Raw genomic sequence first — 19,270 nt, forward strand, 5'->3', positions numbered from 1 at the left:
TATATATATAATCACTACATTTGTTTTCATAGCCTTCAGATTGCACATTGTTTGGAGGACGACACTGGGCAGGATGTGAAATTAGATTTTTAATAATGGATTAAATTTACTTGTTTTTTTTATTACATTTTAATAATTAGTATTTGGATTTTTATTAGGGATGTACCATTGTATCGGCCAATAATTGTTATCGGCTGATAAAAGCAATTATCTGCACTCGGCCGATTGTTTAAAAGCAGCCAGTGATCAGGGCCGATTATTTCCTGTCAATCAAAAGGTGGCAGAAAAGCGTGTCAGACAGCAACTTGTGAAGAAAATGTTTCTTGTGTTGAATTTAGGGCTGTCCAGTTTAAAGCATTAATAACACATTAATACAGTGCTGATAACACAGGTTCTATTTGACCCTATGGACCACCTGTAGTTCAATCCAGGGTTGCCAGGTCTGCAGTTTTTCCTTCCCCAGACATTATTTGTAATGTGCCTCCAATCACAACGAGCTTTGCGCTTTGTTACTTCTGATAAGAAACAAAGTCTCATCTTTCAAATCCTGTACATTTTGGGCCCTATCATACACCCGGCGCAAGGCGCGGCGCAAGTGTTTTTGCTAGTTTCAGCCAGACGCAGTTCTCATTTTCCCATCCTGCGCCGCGTAACCTGTGCTGTGCGCTTTAGACCATGCGCTTAGATCGTTAATATAGGGCCCAATATCACAAAATTCAAACAATAAATGCAGTTTTGATGCTCTTGAATGTGGCGTGAGCGATCACTGTAGCAGCTTCAGTTCAAGCGGCAGCGCGGTGCGCAAGTCTATTCCCCTTTAATACAAGTTATAGCATGAAATAAACATGAATGAACATCAGAAGGTATGAAAGATACAGTACAACTTACCGAAATTTATCATGTCTCATATATTCATATAATCATTGCATTTACCTTAAAATTATCCAGTGTTCAGAGTTGGTTAGTTAGCTATAAAAACACTAGAGAGAAGCTTATTTACTGTTAATTATATAAGTATGTTTGAATAAATCTTTCATGAAGACAAGTTTTTATGAAAACTACCTTATGTGCAATTGAATTGAGTGTGATTATTATATCTAAAAATAAATGTCATTGAATATAATAGTGTAATGTACCAAATGAGAGGAATCCCTGTAGTTTACAGCATAAGTTGGGAGAGATGTTTTCTTTCCTTTAGAAAACCAAATATCGGCAGATAACATTCTGAATAATCGGCTATTGGTATTGGCTGATAAATTTCATATCGGTGCATCTCAAATTTTTATCAGATTATTTAAAGAAGTAATCAACAGATTAATCGATTATCAAAATAATCGTTAGTTGCAGCCCTAATTGCTTCATACACCTGCTCAATCTTTGTCATGTGATGTGATCTTTTCTTGAGTAGGTCCCGGTTGGTGACCAGCCTGAAGATATCGAGACTCAAGTCCAAGAGATGATTCTGTCGTACATCTCCAACCCCAACTCCCTCATCCTGTGTGTTTCTCCTGCAAACTCTGACCTCGCCACATCGGATGCCCTTAAACTGGCACGAGAGGTGGACCCAGATGGTGAGCTACATGTAGAGAATGTCCAGATGTCATTAGTACACATCGAATGGCACTGTGGGAAGGGAGTGTATTCATTGGCTGTGTGCACTCAGGTCGCAGGACGCTGCTGGTGGTGAGTAAGCTGGATTTGATGGACGCGGGGACAGATGCTCTGGAGGTGCTGCTGGGCCGGGTCATTCCCGTGAGACTGGGCATTATTGGTGTGGTTAACAGGTCAGTTACCCTATTATCTCTTACCCTGTCTGGATTTTAAATGTAATAACATGGGTGTAGCTTGACACTTGAGCATGAGAGGGCCAAACCGAGCCAGTCGATTTGGTCAGTCACACTTTTAAACACATTTTAGCTTTTCTATAGTAAACCTATATAGATCATGACTATGGACTATGTAGGACTATGTAGATCAGCAGGAAGCGTGTGTGGTTGTCACTGCAACCAGATCACCAGATCACATCACACGTGAATTACTCGTAAGGGCAATAGACACATGGAAAATAATGCACTGTAGACATGTTTGTCAACACAATCACAAAGCTTATAAAGCAAATCAACTAACCCAGTGCTTTAAATCAGACATCATTTGGGAATGATTCAAGTTGAACACATAATTGCAGGCACACAAACACTTTATATTTAGTAAATCTTCCTGAAAATAAATGAGTAAGCAGTTTATATTTTTAAAATAATTTTGGTTTGGTTCCGTGTCTATTATCCACCAAAATGCAGATTCGTTACTCAACAACTTGTTACGCAAATGGGATTGGGGAGGCCTTAGTAAGTTTAATTTGATGTATTAAATTATTTACAAAATAGCAATTTAACATGTATTAAAATACCTACATTATATGCATATTTACTTTTGAATTGAAAATATATATATATTTTTAATAAATATTTAGTCCCCAATTTTCAGCATATTTTCATATTAATTATATATTGTCATTAAATTGAATTGTAATGATAATGCTGTAAAAGCACATATGCAGAACTCTATATATCATGTACATGTTGCCTACTTTTAAATTGTGATTTAAATATTCTCAAGAAATGTGAGTATTTGTATTTTCAGTCCACTGTATTTTAATACATTTAAGCTGTTTAATATGAATTTAATATATTATTACATTATTACTGTTAATAATAATATGTATAGCAAATTCAGATACAGAAACTCTATGGTTCAAAAGTTTGGGGTCGTTATTATTTACTGCAATAATGTTTATTTAATATTTACTACTATTTTTGAAAGTTTCTTATTCTTACCAAAGCTGCATTAATTTAATAAAAAATACAGTATATAAGTAATAAAACATTGAAAATAACAGTATTTATTCGAAATAGACAATTTACAAGTCTTTTGTAACAATGTGAATTTTTTTACTGTCACTTTTGATCAATTTATTGTGCACTTAAACCCTTCTTAAAAAATATTTAAAAAATTGAAAAAATGAAATACCTCTGAACTTTGACTGTACTGAGTTTTTGTTGTTCTGTGCAACTTGATGGTATAAGTGCTTGAAAAGCAAAAATCATAGATCCCTCTAGCACTTTTAGCAAAGCAGGTGGTCATTTCACCTCGAAACTGCACCAATTTGGACCTGCAGCAACGTATTTCACATTTTACAGAAGTGCAGAGTCTGTTTTTTTTTTCTCATGAGGCTGAATAGATCATTACAGAACTCATTTACATATGAAGTGCTAGAGGCACAGCAGCAAAAACAGCCTGTTTAAGCATAAGGGTCAGTGAGAGGGTGGAAAATGACCATGTAAAACTACATCACAACAAGCACATGAAACCTTGAATAACATTTTAAGTGGACCTCAGGGAAAAAATAAAGTGCTACAGAAGTGCAGCACACAGCCCTTTTGACTGCAGTAGAAACTTAATCAACCATGTGAAAAAGCCACAGTGTAATTTTCCTTCATTTCCAGTTCCTCTATCATAACCCTAAGCAGCAGTGACTGTAATATTCCCTGCGCTGTTATCCTCTCCTCTCCCGCCCTGTCTATTCATGCACTAGCACCCAAGGGTACCATGTCTTCCCGCTATCAGCTAACGCAGAGCCGTGTTTGAGATAAATCACTGGTTTATTCAGCTTTGGCTTTAGTAAGTCCTTTAGGGCCTGTACAAATACAGGAGGCAATTTAGTTGGGCAGAAGAACTGCAGTGACACTTTTCATTTCTCGATTCTCGTTAAGTTAATCAGACGTAGCTGCGGGCCATCGTCTCTTTTTTTTTTAACCTACGCTCTCTTTGAGGATTTAACAACGAGCCGTCAAACAGACGATTTCTGGGAGAGTGTTTATGGAAAGCAAGCACAGGCAACAAATACAAGACGTGTTTGGTGCAATATATTGGTCAGACTTTTTCGTTTTATCAGTAGTGTTTGCTCAGGGAAGCATCAATGTTACTGTTGCTTATACTTGAGGTCAGAGGTTCAAAGTGCAGGCTGTTTAGGGATCGTTTAAAGGAATAGTTCACCCAAAAATGAAACATCTGATAAAACATCACAATAATCCACACGTAATCCACATGACACCAATCCATCAGTTAATCTTATGAAGTGATCTGTAGGGCATGTTTGTAAGAAACAAATCCATCATTAAGATGTTTTTAACTTTAAACTGTTGGATCCAATGCTAAAATAAACTCTCTCTATCCATAAAATAGCTTTCTCCAGTGAAAAAGTTGTCTTGTCTGAATCAGGAGATAAATATACACAAATCAAGCACAGTTTACAAGTAAAAAAAAAAGGGCAAATGGGATGAACTTTTGTACTGGAGGAAGCGTTAATATGGATTATGGACTCATATTTTATTCGGAAGCAATGGTTTGATGTTAAAACATCTTAATGATGGATTTGTTTATTACAAACACACAGCTTTTCAGTTCACAAGTCATTAACTGATGGACTGGAGTGGTGTGGATTACTTGTGGATTATTGTGATGTTTTTATCAGCTGTTTGGACTCATTCTGACGGCACCCATTCACTGCAGAGGATCCATTGGTGAGCAAGTGATGTGATGCTACATTTCTCCAAATCTGCTCCCATGATGAACAAACAAACTCATCTACATCTTGGATGGCCTGAGGGTGAGTAAATATTCAGGACATTTTCAGTTTTGGGTGAACTACTCCTTTAACATAAAATATCAGGAAGTGAGTTCAAGGTGCATATTTTCACCGCTCAAAACAGTTTTTCCTAAACTTTACTAAATGAATGAGTGTGAGTACCTCAAAGCAACAACAGATAAAGGGAGTGTGTGATCTTTTCAACCAGTCTATAAGCAAGTTCCTGTTGTGCTGTTTGGTGGTCATGCAACAACAAACCACGATTACAGTATCTAACTGATGTGTCAGAGGTGAATATATGCAGGTTATAAAGCGTTTTTGGTTTCTTCTCTACATATAAGCACATTATCACTTTGAGAAAGCTAATATATTCGGTGAATGCATTTGCACTACAGATGACTGCCCTACTGATTACAGATGACTACTATATACTGAAAATAATGTAAAATATTGTTATGTAGACAAATACTTTATGAGCGAGGTTACTGCCTGCTCTTCATCATGAAATATTTAGTATAACAAACATTATTATACTGGAGTGACAGTATTATGAATTTTAAATATTTTCACTATGTAGTGAGTGTGAAAAGTGTATCAAACGTATTCCGTTAAAGTAATAGTTTAGCATTGCGATTTTAATAAAATGCTGTGCATTGAACTTGTCTGGGTTTGGTGTTTCCATTTTGAAATGGAAAATGTGTAGAAACCCTGCAATAAGCAAAAACCCCAAACCCACCCGAAACCACCCTAGCAACTGCCTAGCAATGCCCGAGCAACCATTCACAACACGTTTTCTTTAGAAAATGTAAAACTGTGGTTTTCATTCCTAGTTAGCATGGGCACAGTACTTGGGACTTTGTTGACAGAAGCAAAGGTAGAAGCTGCTTTTTTCCAGTAGTGGGCAGTATACTAACAATTTTCAGTTTAGCTCTATCCTGTAAGAATGCACTGCAGATTAATTTAGAAATTCTCTGTGACCGTAATGAAAGAGCTGAAGACCTTTTTGTCAGAGTGAAGCCTTTTTCTCAAAGAACAATTCATGCCTAATGATTTCAGCAATCTCTATATTTAAAGTCAACATGAAATCAATGGTAACTCGATTTTCTGTCTTACTGAGCCTACTTGGTCTTATTATGAATGACTATGTGGACCTTTTTCCAAAGGATAAAATAATTAATATCTCGCTCTGTCTCTAAAATTATCTCTTTTTTGGCCCCTTCAACCGCCGTTCATATACACTGCCGGTCAGTAAAGTTTTTTTTGTTTTTTTCTTAGAATGTAATACTTTTATTCAAGAAGGATGCATTAAATGGATCAAAAGTGACCTTAAAGACATTCAAAATATTATAAAAGATTTATGTTTTAAATTTTGCTTTAAACTTTATATTCATCAAAAGAATCCTGGAAAAATGGCGATCACAGTTTCCAGAAAATATGAGGCAGCACAACTGTTTCAAGATTGATAAAAATCTGAAATGTTTCTTGAGCATCAAATCAGCATATTAAAATGATTTCTGCAGGATCCTGTGACACTGAAGACTGGAGTAATTATGCTGAAAATTCAGCTTTGATCACAGGAATAAATTATATTTAAAATATTATTGACATAGAAAACAGCTGTAATCATTTTTCCACAGTATTACTGTTTTTACTGTAAATTTGATTAAATAAATGCAGCCCTGATGAGCATAAGAGACTCTCAAAAACTGTACAAAACCAAAGGGCCTTGCTGCCCAGTCAATAATTCCACAGTCATTGTGATTTTTTTTTTTTATTCATTTATTTTTTTCATGAAAGATTCCTTTGAAAGGTTCCTGGTTCCTGAAAGGAAAAGACCAAGGCTGCATAACATCAAGTTTAATGATCTAGAACAAATTTTAGAGCTTTAGAGATAACCAAGTAAATAGATGCAGTTTTTATGTTTGTGTCCTGCCACCGAATCACACACAGAGGATTATGGGATATTATAAGAAGCAATAGATAGTTCCTAAAACCTACTAGATGAAAGCATCCTATCAGACAGGATGTTCTGCAGACAGTGCAGCGCTCTGGTGCCTTCATACTTCTTTTTACATTTTTCAGGCTTCAATCCACTTTTCACTGTCCAATCCTATAATCACTTTTTTTTTTTTTTTTTACTTCACCAGGAGCCAACATGACTTGAACACCCAAAAGAGTCTTGACGACTCCTGCAAAGACGAGCAGGTGTTCCTGCAGCGGCATTACCCATCATTAGCCTCCCGCTGTGGCTCCCGCTACCTGGCTCGCACCCTGAGCCGACTGCTCATGCATCACATCAGAGACTGTCTCCCGGAGCTCAAGACGCGAGTCACAGTGCTCACGGCCCAGTACCAGTCCCGACTAAACAGCTACGGCCAGCCAGTGGAAGACCACAGCGCCACCTTGCTGCAGATCGTTACCAAGTTTGCCACTGACTACTGCAACACCATCGAAGGCACTGCCAGGCACATCCAGACCTCTGAATTGTGAGTACCTGAACCAACACGCTTTAGGATGTTTTTTCTGCAAACAAGTTCCTTTAAATGATTGTTTTTCTTATTTCCTCTAAAGGTCTTTTCACATTAAAGGGATAGTTCACTCAAAAATGAAAATTCTGTCATCATTTGATTAAATCATTTAATTAAATGACTTCCATAGAACAGAAAAAAATACTATCAAAAGTATATGGCGACTGTCAACTGTTCTTCAAAATATATTATTTTATGCTCAACAGAAAAAAAAAAAATTGAGTAAACAATTTTCATTTTGGGTGAACTGTCCTTTTAAGATCAAATATTTACCCCACAAACAATATTCTGAATCATTAAGCTGTGCGTTTCCCAAAAGCATCAAGTTCCGTCGCTGCCAACATAGTTCAGTGATTTGATGTTTTCCCAAACCATAGTTCAATCTACTTCAAAGATTATTTTGATAATCGATTAATCTAACAATTATAAGAATGATTAATCGACTAATCGTTGATTATTTTGCTAATTATTCCGTAGGCTTTGATCGGTTATTTCGCTTTTGCAGTCCGTTAAAATATCGAGTTATGGATATTCTATACATATTGACATAGAGCTGTTTTATAGCAAAAAATCAAGTTGTAATTCTAACTGAAAGTGACACTGATGCTGTTTTTCATGTTTAATCAGAATCAGAATTAGCTTTATTCGCAAAGTGTGTGTTTTTTTTAGGAGCTCTTTGTACATACAGTACATACATATATGACATGAGAACAGAAAGAACAATTAAACAAGACAAAAAAAATTTAATAATAATAATGTGGTCAAATCTGGAACCGAAGATTTATGTACAGATGTGTGCATTATTTACTGTACAGTTGTATAAATAAAAATATGCATATGTATTTACATAATACTTGAAAGACTACTGAAAGAAAAAAGGAAATGGAGAAATGAATTACAGAAAACAGGTAATCATTTCTGTGTAAGCTATATGAATAATGTAAAGCTTTACATTATTAATGATGTAAAGCTAATTGCTTCAAAACAGTCTTTTCCATAAAGTGCTGTGTAAATAAACGTATCAGCAGAGCTGGTGCAATCATCCACGTCGCTATGATCAGATGCTTTCTTAACTGCTGTTTTCCCACAATTTCATGCTTTTTGTGTGTTTATTTTGTTATTGAGAGGCAAATGCCCAGCACATTCAGTATTTCCATATTCTTAACATCGCTCTCAGCAGTGGCAGGATGTTCTCTAACAGTAAACTGCTGTTTGCGTATATCAAACTTCTTTATACCCCTAAGCAAAGAACGAAAAAGAACGTTGCCTTGAGTCTATTGGGGTCTTTACACATGGCAGCATCTTTTGTTTGTAATTTTGTAAAGCTTTCCTACACTGTACTGCTTTGGCTTCTTTTGCACTTCTCATAAGTGTTTCTTCTTTTGGATTGCAGGCAGGAGGGCTGAATTACAGAATTATAATAATGCAGTGACTATTCGACAACAAAAATATTTGTAGACAATTTTTTATTGACGACGTTGTCAATAGCGTTGACTAAGCATGTCAGCCGTAGTTCAAACAAACATTGGCAATCGGGATCGCAAACTTAGATGGTCAGAATCTTGATCTGTCATTACAAACATAGTCTCTTGTTAGTATGACATGTGGACTTATAGATCATGTTTTTGGGCACAATAAGCAAGCTAACATGCATTACATTCAATTTGTATATACTATATATACATTTTAATCTACATATTTTATTGTGTCCTCAATAAGCAGCATTTTGAAGAGTGTGCATGTGTATAAATGCGTCTTTAAAGATAAAAATGTTATTTTTGAGGAGCAGAGAATAGTGTCTTAGTCTAGCTTTTGCCGTCTAGTCATAGCCAATACTGTCTATAGCATAGCACTTCATCTTTTATAGCCTATTTTTGGCCAAATGTATTTAATGACAGAAAAAAATGAGTGCCCATATAAAACTGAGCGCCCTTATACAATACACTTTGTGACCTGTAAATTGGTGAAAATGTAATGAAGTGCAATTCTTATCTCATATCACTCGCTGGTCAAAATGACACATGCAAGTGTCTGACCATATGTACAGCCACAATACCAACTTTGACAATGCAGAGTTTAATTATTTAAAAACTACAGGGCTTATCTGAGGGAATGATGAGACTACTGGACCAGTGGTACTCTGACACCGAGACATTTCAAATGATACCAAAACATGACATGAAAATCACTTGCATTCATGTAGAACATTGTATTTTCAATATAACCACATTTGAGTGAACTGAGAGAAGGAAATGGTGAGAAGAAACCAATGTAAAGGAAGGACAGGTGAGAATCTTTACTCAGTGAGGTGTGGAAGCAGATGCCTGTAGATGCCAGATGCTGAGTTTGTATTGTCCATATCCGAGGGGATCAAAGTATTTTGAGGTTCTTCCAGGAATCAGAATAATTGATACAAAAAGGCGTACAAAATTGCAGTAAAATGGGAGTGTATGTGTGTGTGTGTGTGTATATATATATATATATATATATATATATATGTGTGTGTGTGTATTGTAGATGCCTCCTAGCATTTCTTTTTTACAGCTGTTTGTAACATAATATCCCAGTTTTATGTTACACACAGTTTTATTTTTTTTAAATAAAAAAAGTGTAACTTTTTTTTTTTTGCATGTAGAATCACATTCAGCCATTGAGGCCACATTTTAATTTAATTTAATTTATTTATTGAAAAATTAAAAATTCAGTTTGAAGTGCCTTTCTCAGTTTATTTCCAACATTTTATTTTAATTTTGTATTTTTTGCTGGGCACATATATATATATATATATATATATATGTGTGTGTGTGTATTGTAGATGCCTCCTAGCATTTCTTTTTTACAGCTGTTTGTAACATAATATCCCAGTTTTATGTTACACACAGTTTTATTTTTTTTAAATAAAAAAAGTGTAACTTTTTTTTTTTTGCATGTAGAATCACATTCAGCCATTGAGGCCCCATTTTAATTTAATTTAATTTATTTATTGAAAAATTAAAAAATGCTGGGGGTCTTTAGGAAGGAGTTTTTGTAGGTGCAGTTTATTTACATCCACTATATGTGTATATGTATGCCCAGCAAAAAAAATACCAAATAAATACGAAATCATATTTGTATATGATTAATGTACATACCTGGAATGTACGTGTGTCATACCTGGAATTTTTAAATTCGGCTTGAAATTAAAATTCACCCCATCTATTTTCGAAATGGATTTTTTAGATCTTATTGTGAACAATTAATCCATGTATGTTTCAATGTTTAAAAAATGTTTTAACCTCGTAATTTTCCCGGGTTCATGCAGGACCGTATAATGTCTTAAATTCAGTTTTATCAAACATAAGGGCATAAAAAGCCTTTAATAGTATAATACAAGTCTTAATTATCATTTTACAAGGACTTAAAGGGACAGTTCACCCCAAATTAAAATTGTCATCTTTTACTCACCCTCCACCAAACAGCTGATGGTAGTCATTGATTTCCATAGTATTTTTTCCCTACTATGAAAATCAATGGCTACCGTCAACTGTTTGGTTACCAACATTCTTCAAAATATCTTCTTTTGTGTTCAGCAAAAGAAAAAACATACAGGTTTGGATCAAATGGAGGGTGAGGTAAACCAGATTTTTTGGGTGAACTATCCCTTTAAACTTGGCTTCAGAAAAACAGGAATCCCAATTAAAAGTAGTGCTATGGTATCGCAATGGTTTGCGATAAATGAGTGATTTAGTACTTCAAAAAGTTATGTATGGTCAAAGTATTAGGTCGATGCAGATAGTATAGCATCTGGCACGTGGATGTTAGTTGGGATTGATATGTGTGCGTGTGCTCTGACGCAAGACTCAAGCAGCGATGCTTTCATAGCGAGCTAATCTGATAAGATGAGTTAGCCTAAAGGGGGTCGCACACCGGACGAGAAGCGCAGCGCCGCCTTTAGGACAACTCCCAGGTATCACACTCCAGACGTGTCACGTTCAGTTCAAGACAGCAGTGAGTCAATCTAATCACCAAACAGCCAAATGTTCACTTTAAGAATGAACAAAGTTGCGTCGATGAGTTTGAAGTATCTTATTTGACAAAGCAGAGCAAACTAAGTGATTGTCGCTCTGCGGCGCAGCAGGATTTTGAATAGCGTCCAGAGCCGCCGCGGACAGTCGCTGAGTAGCAGTGCCGGTGTGCTTACACTCATAGAAAACAATGTGTTTGAATTTTAAAGACAAACACATTTGCTGTACTTCTTGTCCGGTGTGCGACCTTTTTAAGGCAGCCGCAGCTGCTGCTGACGATTTAGTGCCAAAACGAAGAAGCACCTCAAATATATGACAGTATTTTGGCTTTTAAAGAGATGACCAAATGCAGACTGAAGTTATAAGTAAAACATGAAAATCTCGAGTGGCAACGCAAAGGGAAAACACTACAAATTTGTACAGTCACCTCAAAGCGAAGCACAACAATTTGTATGAGCTATGCTTGGCAGAAAAATCAATCCTTGTTCCTGAAAACAATCACAAAAACGAAGCAACGATCCATAGCATAAGGCTTTAACAATGTCCGATTTGTTTTATGCAACAATAAAACATGGCTGTTCATTTTCAGAAGTTGTAATGATCCTTTCTTTTCCCTGAAATAACGTGAACGATATGTTGGTTATATAATTTTTTTAAATATATTTCAATACAATTTAAATTGATTTTAGAAAAATAAATATTGTATCGCATATTGAATATCGCATTATTTAGCATGCTATCGCATATCGCATTTTTCTTCAATATCGCACAGCCCTAATTAAAAGTTTAGTAAAGCCAGCCAGTTAGGTTTGAACTTGTGATCTGAGAAAGCTCTTGCCATTTTTGAGCGCGATAATCATCAGACAGTCAAAGATCGTGTCATAACTGTTATTTGTGGAGCCACTTACTAAAGGTTGCCTTCTTACGCCATGCTATTGAGTTTGACACACTGTCATAACCAAGACTACATTCCTGCTAAATCGTTTTTTTTCTGTGACTTCAGCAGCATCTCAGTCTGTCATTTTCACTCTGAAACTAGACAGATATCAAGCAACACCATGTTTAGTTTGTCTGCTTGGCTGAATCTGACAAGCAGAGAATCCGCGAGTCTGCCCAGCTCCTTATTTACACCCTGTGCACTGTTGGATGAAATGCTGTTCATCTCTCATATCTGGCTAAGTCCACACCAGCTATCGATTCATTAAGTGCCTCGCATTGACGTTTTCTGGCTGGACGGTTGGGTACGACTGCAGGCCTGTGTGAATGTGCCAACGTGCCTGTGAATCCCTAAAATTATTTTTAATTTTCGTGGATTGACTTACTGACTGTGTGTGCATTTGTTAAATGTAGGTGTGGAGGAGCTCGTATCTGTTACATATTCCACGAGACGTTTGGAAGAACTCTGCAGTCTATTGACCCACTTGGAGGACTCACCGAGCTAGACGTTCTCACAGCTATTCGAAACGCTACGGTATAATATTTACATGTTTATGCATGCATGTGTGTGTGTGTGTGTACAGATAAGCATATACAGTACTTTTTGAAAACCTTTGTGGATCTTCTCAACTTCCTTTTCTCACTTTCTTAAAAGTAAAGTGCATTTAATGCACCATATGTGTCACCAAACCGAATTACAGGAATAATGACAATTATTTTTCAAAACAGGTTTTTCTGGACGCAGTGTTATGGTACAATGCATCCTATTCATGTCCTCAAATTGAAGAGTTTTGGAAACAAATAATTTCTGGATCAGTAGTCATGGAAAATCTAGAATTTTAATTTACATGTTTATGCATGCATGTGTGTGTGTGTGTGTACAGATAAGCATATACAGTACTTTTTGAAAACCTTTGTGGATCTTCTCAACTTCCTTTTCTCACTTTCTTAAAAGTAAAGTGTGCATTTAATGCACCATATGTGTCACCAAACCGAATTGCAGGAATAATGACAATTATTTTTCAAAACAGGTTTTTCTGGACGCAGTGTTATGGTACAATGCATCCTATTCATGTCCTCAAATTGAAGAGTTTTGGAAACAAATAATTTCTGGATCAGTAGTCATGGAAAATCTAGAATTTTAAAATTGTGATTTCTAGGCATTCAAAATGTAACAAATCTTAATGTTAATAAAATAATTTCTTAAAATCTTTAAAAGTTATTGAAAATGCATGGGAATATCTGTAGTGTAATAACTACACTAATGTTCAAGAGTTTAGTGTTGGTAACTTTTTTCAGTGTTTTTGAGTGAAGTCTTTTATGATTACTTATTTGATAAAAAAGACAGTAAAATCAGGAATATTGTGAAATATTACAATTTGAAGTAGCTGCTTTCTATTTGAATATATTATAAAATATAATTTATTGCTGTGATCAAAGCTGAATTTTCAGCATCATTACTCCAGTCTTTAGTGTCACATGATCCTTCAGAAATCATTGTAATATGCTGATTTGCTGCTCAAGAAACATTTCTGATGATGATTATCAATGTTGAAAACAGCTTTACACCTTAATATTTTTTGTGAAAACACTGCCAAAAAAAACAACAACAACAGAAATTAATGCATTAAGTTTAGTGTTGGTAACTTTTTTCAATGTTTTTGAGTGAAGTCTTTTATGATTACTTATTTGATAAAAAAGACAGTAAAATCAGGAATATTGTGAAATATTATTACAATTTGAAGTAGCTGCTTTCTATTTGAATATATTATAAAATATAATTTATTGCTGTGATCAAAGCTGAATTTTCAGCATCATTACTCCAGTCTTTAGTGTCACATGATCCTTCAGAAATCATTGTAATATGCTGATTTGCTGCTCAAGAAACATTTCTGATGATGATTATCAATGTTGAAAACAGCTTTACACCTTAATATTTTTTGTGAAAACACTGCCAAAAAAAACAACAACAACAGAAATTAATGCATTAAATTGATCAAAAGTGACAGTAAACACATTTAGAATATTGCAAAGGATTTATGTTTGAAACAAATACCATTCATTTGTATCCTGATTTCCACAAAAATTTAAACTGTTTTCAACATTAATGATAATAACCATTATCAATAATCGAATACCAAAAATAATTGGTGATAACTGAACAGCAAATCAGCATATTATTATGATTTCTGAAGGATCATGTGACACAGAAGACTGGATTAATGATGCTGAAAATTCAGCTTAAGATATTTTCAAATAGAAAGCAGCTACTTCATATTGTAATAATATTTCACAATATTCCTGATTTTACTATATTTTTTGATCAAATAAGTGCTGAAAATTAAACGTGTTTAAATCTTAATTAAAGCTGAATTATTCCAGACTTTTGACTGGTACTCTATATATTTGTTTATATATGTCTGAAATATTTCTCCTGGTAAAAGTTGTTCTCCATGAGTGCAGTCACTATTAAATTAATCATAAAAGCCATGGAAAATCATTGGTCAGAATTTGTGGACACACTGTAACACTTGTATAACAGATGCAGACTAGATCTGGGTTAACTGTATTTGTTGTTGTGATGGATGTAGGGTCCTCGGCCGGCGCTGTTTGTTCCTGAGGTCAGTTTTGAGCTGCTGGTGAAGAAACAGATCAAGAGACTGGAGGAGCCCAGTCTGCGCTGTGTGGAGCTCGTACACGAGGAACTTCAGAGAATCATCCAGCACTGCTCTGCCTACAGCACACAGGTGCTTCACTGACTATTAATATTTGATGCAGAGCATCCACGCTTGTATTGTAACGTGTGTAGTTAGATGTTAAAGGAGTAGTTCACTCAAAAAAAAAAAAAATTCTTCAAAATGTATTCACCTTCAGTCCATCCAAGATATAGATGAGTTTGTTTCTTCCACTTGCTCACCAATGGATCCTCTGCAGTGAATGGGTGCCGTCAGAATGAGTCCAAACAGCTGATAAAAACATCACAATAATCCACAAGTAATCCACACCACTCCAGTCCATCAATTAACATCCTGTGAAGTGAAAAGCTGCTTGTCTGTAATAAATAAAACCATCGTTAATACGTTTTAAACGTCACTTCTGGCCAAAAGAGTCCATAATCCATAATAACGCTTCCTCCATTGAAAAGTCCATCCTCTGTTGTCTCTCACATCAAAATCCACTGACATATTTGCTTAAAACTGTCCTTGATCTGTGCATATTTCTCTCCTGATTCAGATGAGACAACCTTTTCACTGAAGAAAGCAATATTATGGATATAGAGAGTTCATTTAAGTCGGAAACAACAGTTTGAATTTAAAAACTATTATTTTCTTACAAAAATGCAGCTTTTGGCTTCACAAGACATTAACTAATGGACTGGAGTGGATTATTGTGATGCTTTTATCAGCTGTTTGGACTCTCATTCTGACGGCACCCATTCACTGCAGATGATCCATTGCTGAGCAATTGATTCAGTGCTACATTTCTCCAAATGTGTTCTGATGAAGAAATAAACTCATCTACATCATGGATGGCCTGATTTTCAGCTAATTTTAATTTCTGGGTGAACTGTTCCTTTAATGTGGTTGTGTCATCAATACCAGTATCATTTTTTTGCGTGGTGCATTTTGTGGCTCAGTTTTCATAAATGTTTTTGATGGATTAGGGAGGAAGCATTGCGACGTGAATGTTAGAATGTTTTCTGCATAGTACATCACACTCTGCTATTTCAAACAAGCAAGAAACAATTCTGTTTTCCATTTCTACAAAATGAAATGTGAAGAGGAGAATGAAAGCTTTTTACACAGGCACAACAGATTGACACACACAGACTCGGAACAGCCTGCATTTGGATTCTGCTCCTCATTCTGCTCTTATCTTCTCTGTCCTGCTGCCTTCCTTCACTGTGTACATTTGTTTTACATTAAAAAAAATTTAGGTTTCCTCTATTATATACATAAATTTAACTTCAGAATGTCTGCTGGAGGGAACACGGGGAACAGATTTGATGCTCATAATATTTGGAAGTGCGTTGGGTGAATAATATTGCTTTCACTCTTTCACACAGGAAGTGTAAAAGTGCTTTAAATAATTGACAGCTAACCTACCGTATGTATGTGTGTTTGTTTATGTCCGAAGGAGCTTTTGCGGTTTCCCAAACTGCATGACTCAATAGTGGAGGTGGTTACCAGCTTACTCAGGAAACGCCTGCCCATTACCAATGAGATGGTAGGAACACTTGGCTGTGTGTTACAGTCATTTAATCATGATTAAGGGCTGTTCTTAGACAGAATGCAATCTTTCATAGAACAGTAGAAACATCAAAATGATAAAAGACCAAACTGTATAATAACATGTATTAAGTATAATATGAAATGAGAGGTCAGAGTTCTCACTCTTGAGTTTTTAGTCCAATTTGAGGTTGATCAATCAGTGTTTCAACGGTTTCTGAGTTCAAGGCACATAAAGTCCTTTTTTTCAATCATAGTGTAATCAAATTATGTCCAAGTGTCATTAAGGTTTTTTTTTTTTTTTTACGTTGCTTTTAAAATTATGATTATTATTTTTTTGGCTGTTATAATTAATAGTCACCTTCTTTTCATAAAATTGGTCGTTAGATCTTTGGTAAACACCACAAATGTCAAGATGATGAGCAAGTCTGTAATGCAATACCTAATGCACAGATCTGTATTTAGACATTTATCTGAATCATTTTTGATGACATCTCTTTACATTCATATATATGTATTAATTGGTATCAGGGTTAGTATTGAATATGTAATTGTGTATGCTCCTTCTGCTTATTTTTACAGTACATTTTTTACAATCTTTAGCAAATCATAATAAAATAAATATGCATTTTTCATACAATACATTATAATGTTGTGATGCCTAAATTCACATTGTGAGTTAAAATTGAGGTGAAAACACTGATTTGTGTGGAGAAATAATTAACTCTGATTGCATGGATTCCTATTGAAATAACTGGATTTTACCAACAATCCACAGTTCGAAAATTCACCAAACAATGGTGAATGTGACCACGTCCTAACTGATTTGTAGTGTTGTATTCTAAATGTATTAAAATAAATTAGTGTGTAATGTTAATATCGGCCATTTATTGGTTATCGGTTATCAGTAGTAACATTACAATAATTATCGGCTTATTGATATCACCCAATATTATTATTATTTTTTAATGTATTGGTATCTGTTAGTATTGGATGTGTAATTGTAAATGTAAAACATTTAATTTAATTTCGCCATCATCCAACACTCACTTACAGGTTCTCTCTAAAAACACCATTAATTATAATCTTCATGAAATCATAATAAAATGAACATCTATTTTAAATTGCTGTCATTTTGGCAAAATTTCACTGGCAAGAAGTCCACTGTCTGTTTGCCTGACCAACTTGATTTCTGAGGAGAAATCACCAAAAATCCGATTTCAAAAATGTTGAAAATCGCTTAACAGTAAATGTGATTTTAATTTTTGGTGTTTTATTTTTTTTTTAATTATGTAATTATGTAATATTGGCTATTTATTGGATATGTTGGGAACATGAACATAATTATTGATACCAACATCAGCCTTACTGATAGCGGCCAGAATTTTTATTTGCTTCATCCCTACCCCAAACGCACACAATATATATCATACATCAAAGATCCTGAGTGCGTGACACATTCAGAGCACACTTTTGGCTAATTCTGAAAACGTGTCATCATGTTAACTCATGTTTCTTCTTCACAGGTTCATAATCTAGTTGCAATTGAGTTGGCCTATATAAACACCAAACATCCTGATTTCACAGACGCTGCCCAAGTGTCTGCATCTGTCAACAGCCAGCAGGTACTAAAACTCTCTCTCTCTCTGTCTCTCTCTCCAAATCCAAACGGGAGTAGTTTTTGTTTTATTGTCTCTTTCACAGGCGGAGGCTGGGGATGGAGGTAAGCAATGGAAGAATGAGAAGATGCCGTCGGAGGAGAAGGGCCCTGTGCCAGGGTTTGGGAGTCCCAATAAAGCCGTCAACCTGCTGGACACGGTACGTCTTTGCTATCTCATAACTGCAGAAGTCAACAATACCTGCACATTCAAAAGAAAACAACTTCTGAAAATGTTTCTGAAGGCCGTGCCAGTGTCCCGCAAGCTGAGCACTCGAGAGCAGAGGGACTGTGAGGTCATCCAGCGGCTCATCAAGTGCTACTTCCTGATCGTGCGCAAGAGCATCCAGGACAGGTCAGATTCATAGTGCCTGTCCATGTAGGAGCCAAATAACTGGATGAGCCACTTCGCATCTGATAGTTTTTTTTTCTCTGCTTTCTGTAGTGTGCCAAAGACGGTGATGCACTTCCTGGTGAATTTTGTGAAAGAGCATTTGCAGAGTGAGCTGGTCGGTCAGCTCTACAAACAGCGTCTGCTGCAGGAGCTGCTCATCGAGTCTCAGGAAACGGCTCAGCAGCGCACGGAGGTTGCACAGATGCTGGAGGTACGACTGTGTGTGTTTGAAGGACATTTAAACCTCTTAATGCATTGGGGTCAGTTTTGCCCCAGAACAGATAAATAAACATTTCAAAAAAAATTAAGGGTGTGCGATAATGACAAAAAATTATATCTCGATATTTTCTGGAATTTTGTCAGTAACTATAATTAGACGATATTTTGCTGAGCGTGTTATTGTGCTGGTACTTTGAAAAAAAAAATTGTGTTGAGGTGGTACAGATTCTGCATCTGAAGTGGCATTTAGATGCATGCACACAGACTATTTAATGCAGGACATGAATGCAGTGCAGTTAACCTGCAGTTGCAAATGCATAAATTATGTTTTGATGTTGAATACTGATATTTGAAATGATTTGGAGGAAAAAAGGGAAAATATACTTTAAATATAAACCTAAAATCACCAGTAGGTGGTGGTAAATCACTGCATGAGTGAGTAATTGAGTCATTCATTCAACCGATTCGTTCAAAGGCTGATTGATGCAGTAACGAAACAGAGATACAAAACAGTTCTGCTGTGGCTTTGTTTGAAACCATTTTCGTTGATGAAATAGAGCAAAAACAAGAACTGTTGTGTCTAAAATGTAAGTCAGTTAATATTAAAGGTGGGGTAAGTGATTTCTGGTAGCCAATGTTGATATTTCAAATCACCAAA

The 19,270-nt window shown here is 35.6% G+C and overlaps 1 protein-coding gene across 1 annotated transcript in view; it reads left to right on the forward strand.

Annotated features, from left to right (window-relative positions):
• Nucleotides 1-19,270, forward strand: part of LOC107728358 (dynamin-1-like protein) — a 34,566-nt gene that overhangs the window by 12,937 nt on the left and 2,359 nt on the right. Inside the window, exons 4-13 of the mRNA XM_016538496.1 lie at nucleotides 1,409-1,571; nucleotides 1,664-1,784; nucleotides 6,793-7,131; nucleotides 12,528-12,648; nucleotides 14,705-14,860; nucleotides 16,251-16,340; nucleotides 17,869-17,967; nucleotides 18,047-18,160; nucleotides 18,245-18,354; nucleotides 18,445-18,604. Of these exons, the coding sequence (XP_016393982.1) occupies nucleotides 1,409-1,571; nucleotides 1,664-1,784; nucleotides 6,793-7,131; nucleotides 12,528-12,648; nucleotides 14,705-14,860; nucleotides 16,251-16,340; nucleotides 17,869-17,967; nucleotides 18,047-18,160; nucleotides 18,245-18,354; nucleotides 18,445-18,604 (1,473 nt within the window). The remainder of the gene's footprint in view (nucleotides 1-1,408; nucleotides 1,572-1,663; nucleotides 1,785-6,792; nucleotides 7,132-12,527; nucleotides 12,649-14,704; nucleotides 14,861-16,250; nucleotides 16,341-17,868; nucleotides 17,968-18,046; nucleotides 18,161-18,244; nucleotides 18,355-18,444; nucleotides 18,605-19,270) is intronic.

The sequence above is a fragment of the Sinocyclocheilus rhinocerous genome, unplaced genomic scaffold (assembly GCF_001515625.1).
Source record: "Sinocyclocheilus rhinocerous isolate Xijiao unplaced genomic scaffold, SAMN03320098_v1.1 scaffold2232, whole genome shotgun sequence".
In the NCBI taxonomy this organism is placed as follows: domain Eukaryota; kingdom Metazoa; phylum Chordata; class Actinopteri; order Cypriniformes; family Cyprinidae; genus Sinocyclocheilus; species Sinocyclocheilus rhinocerous.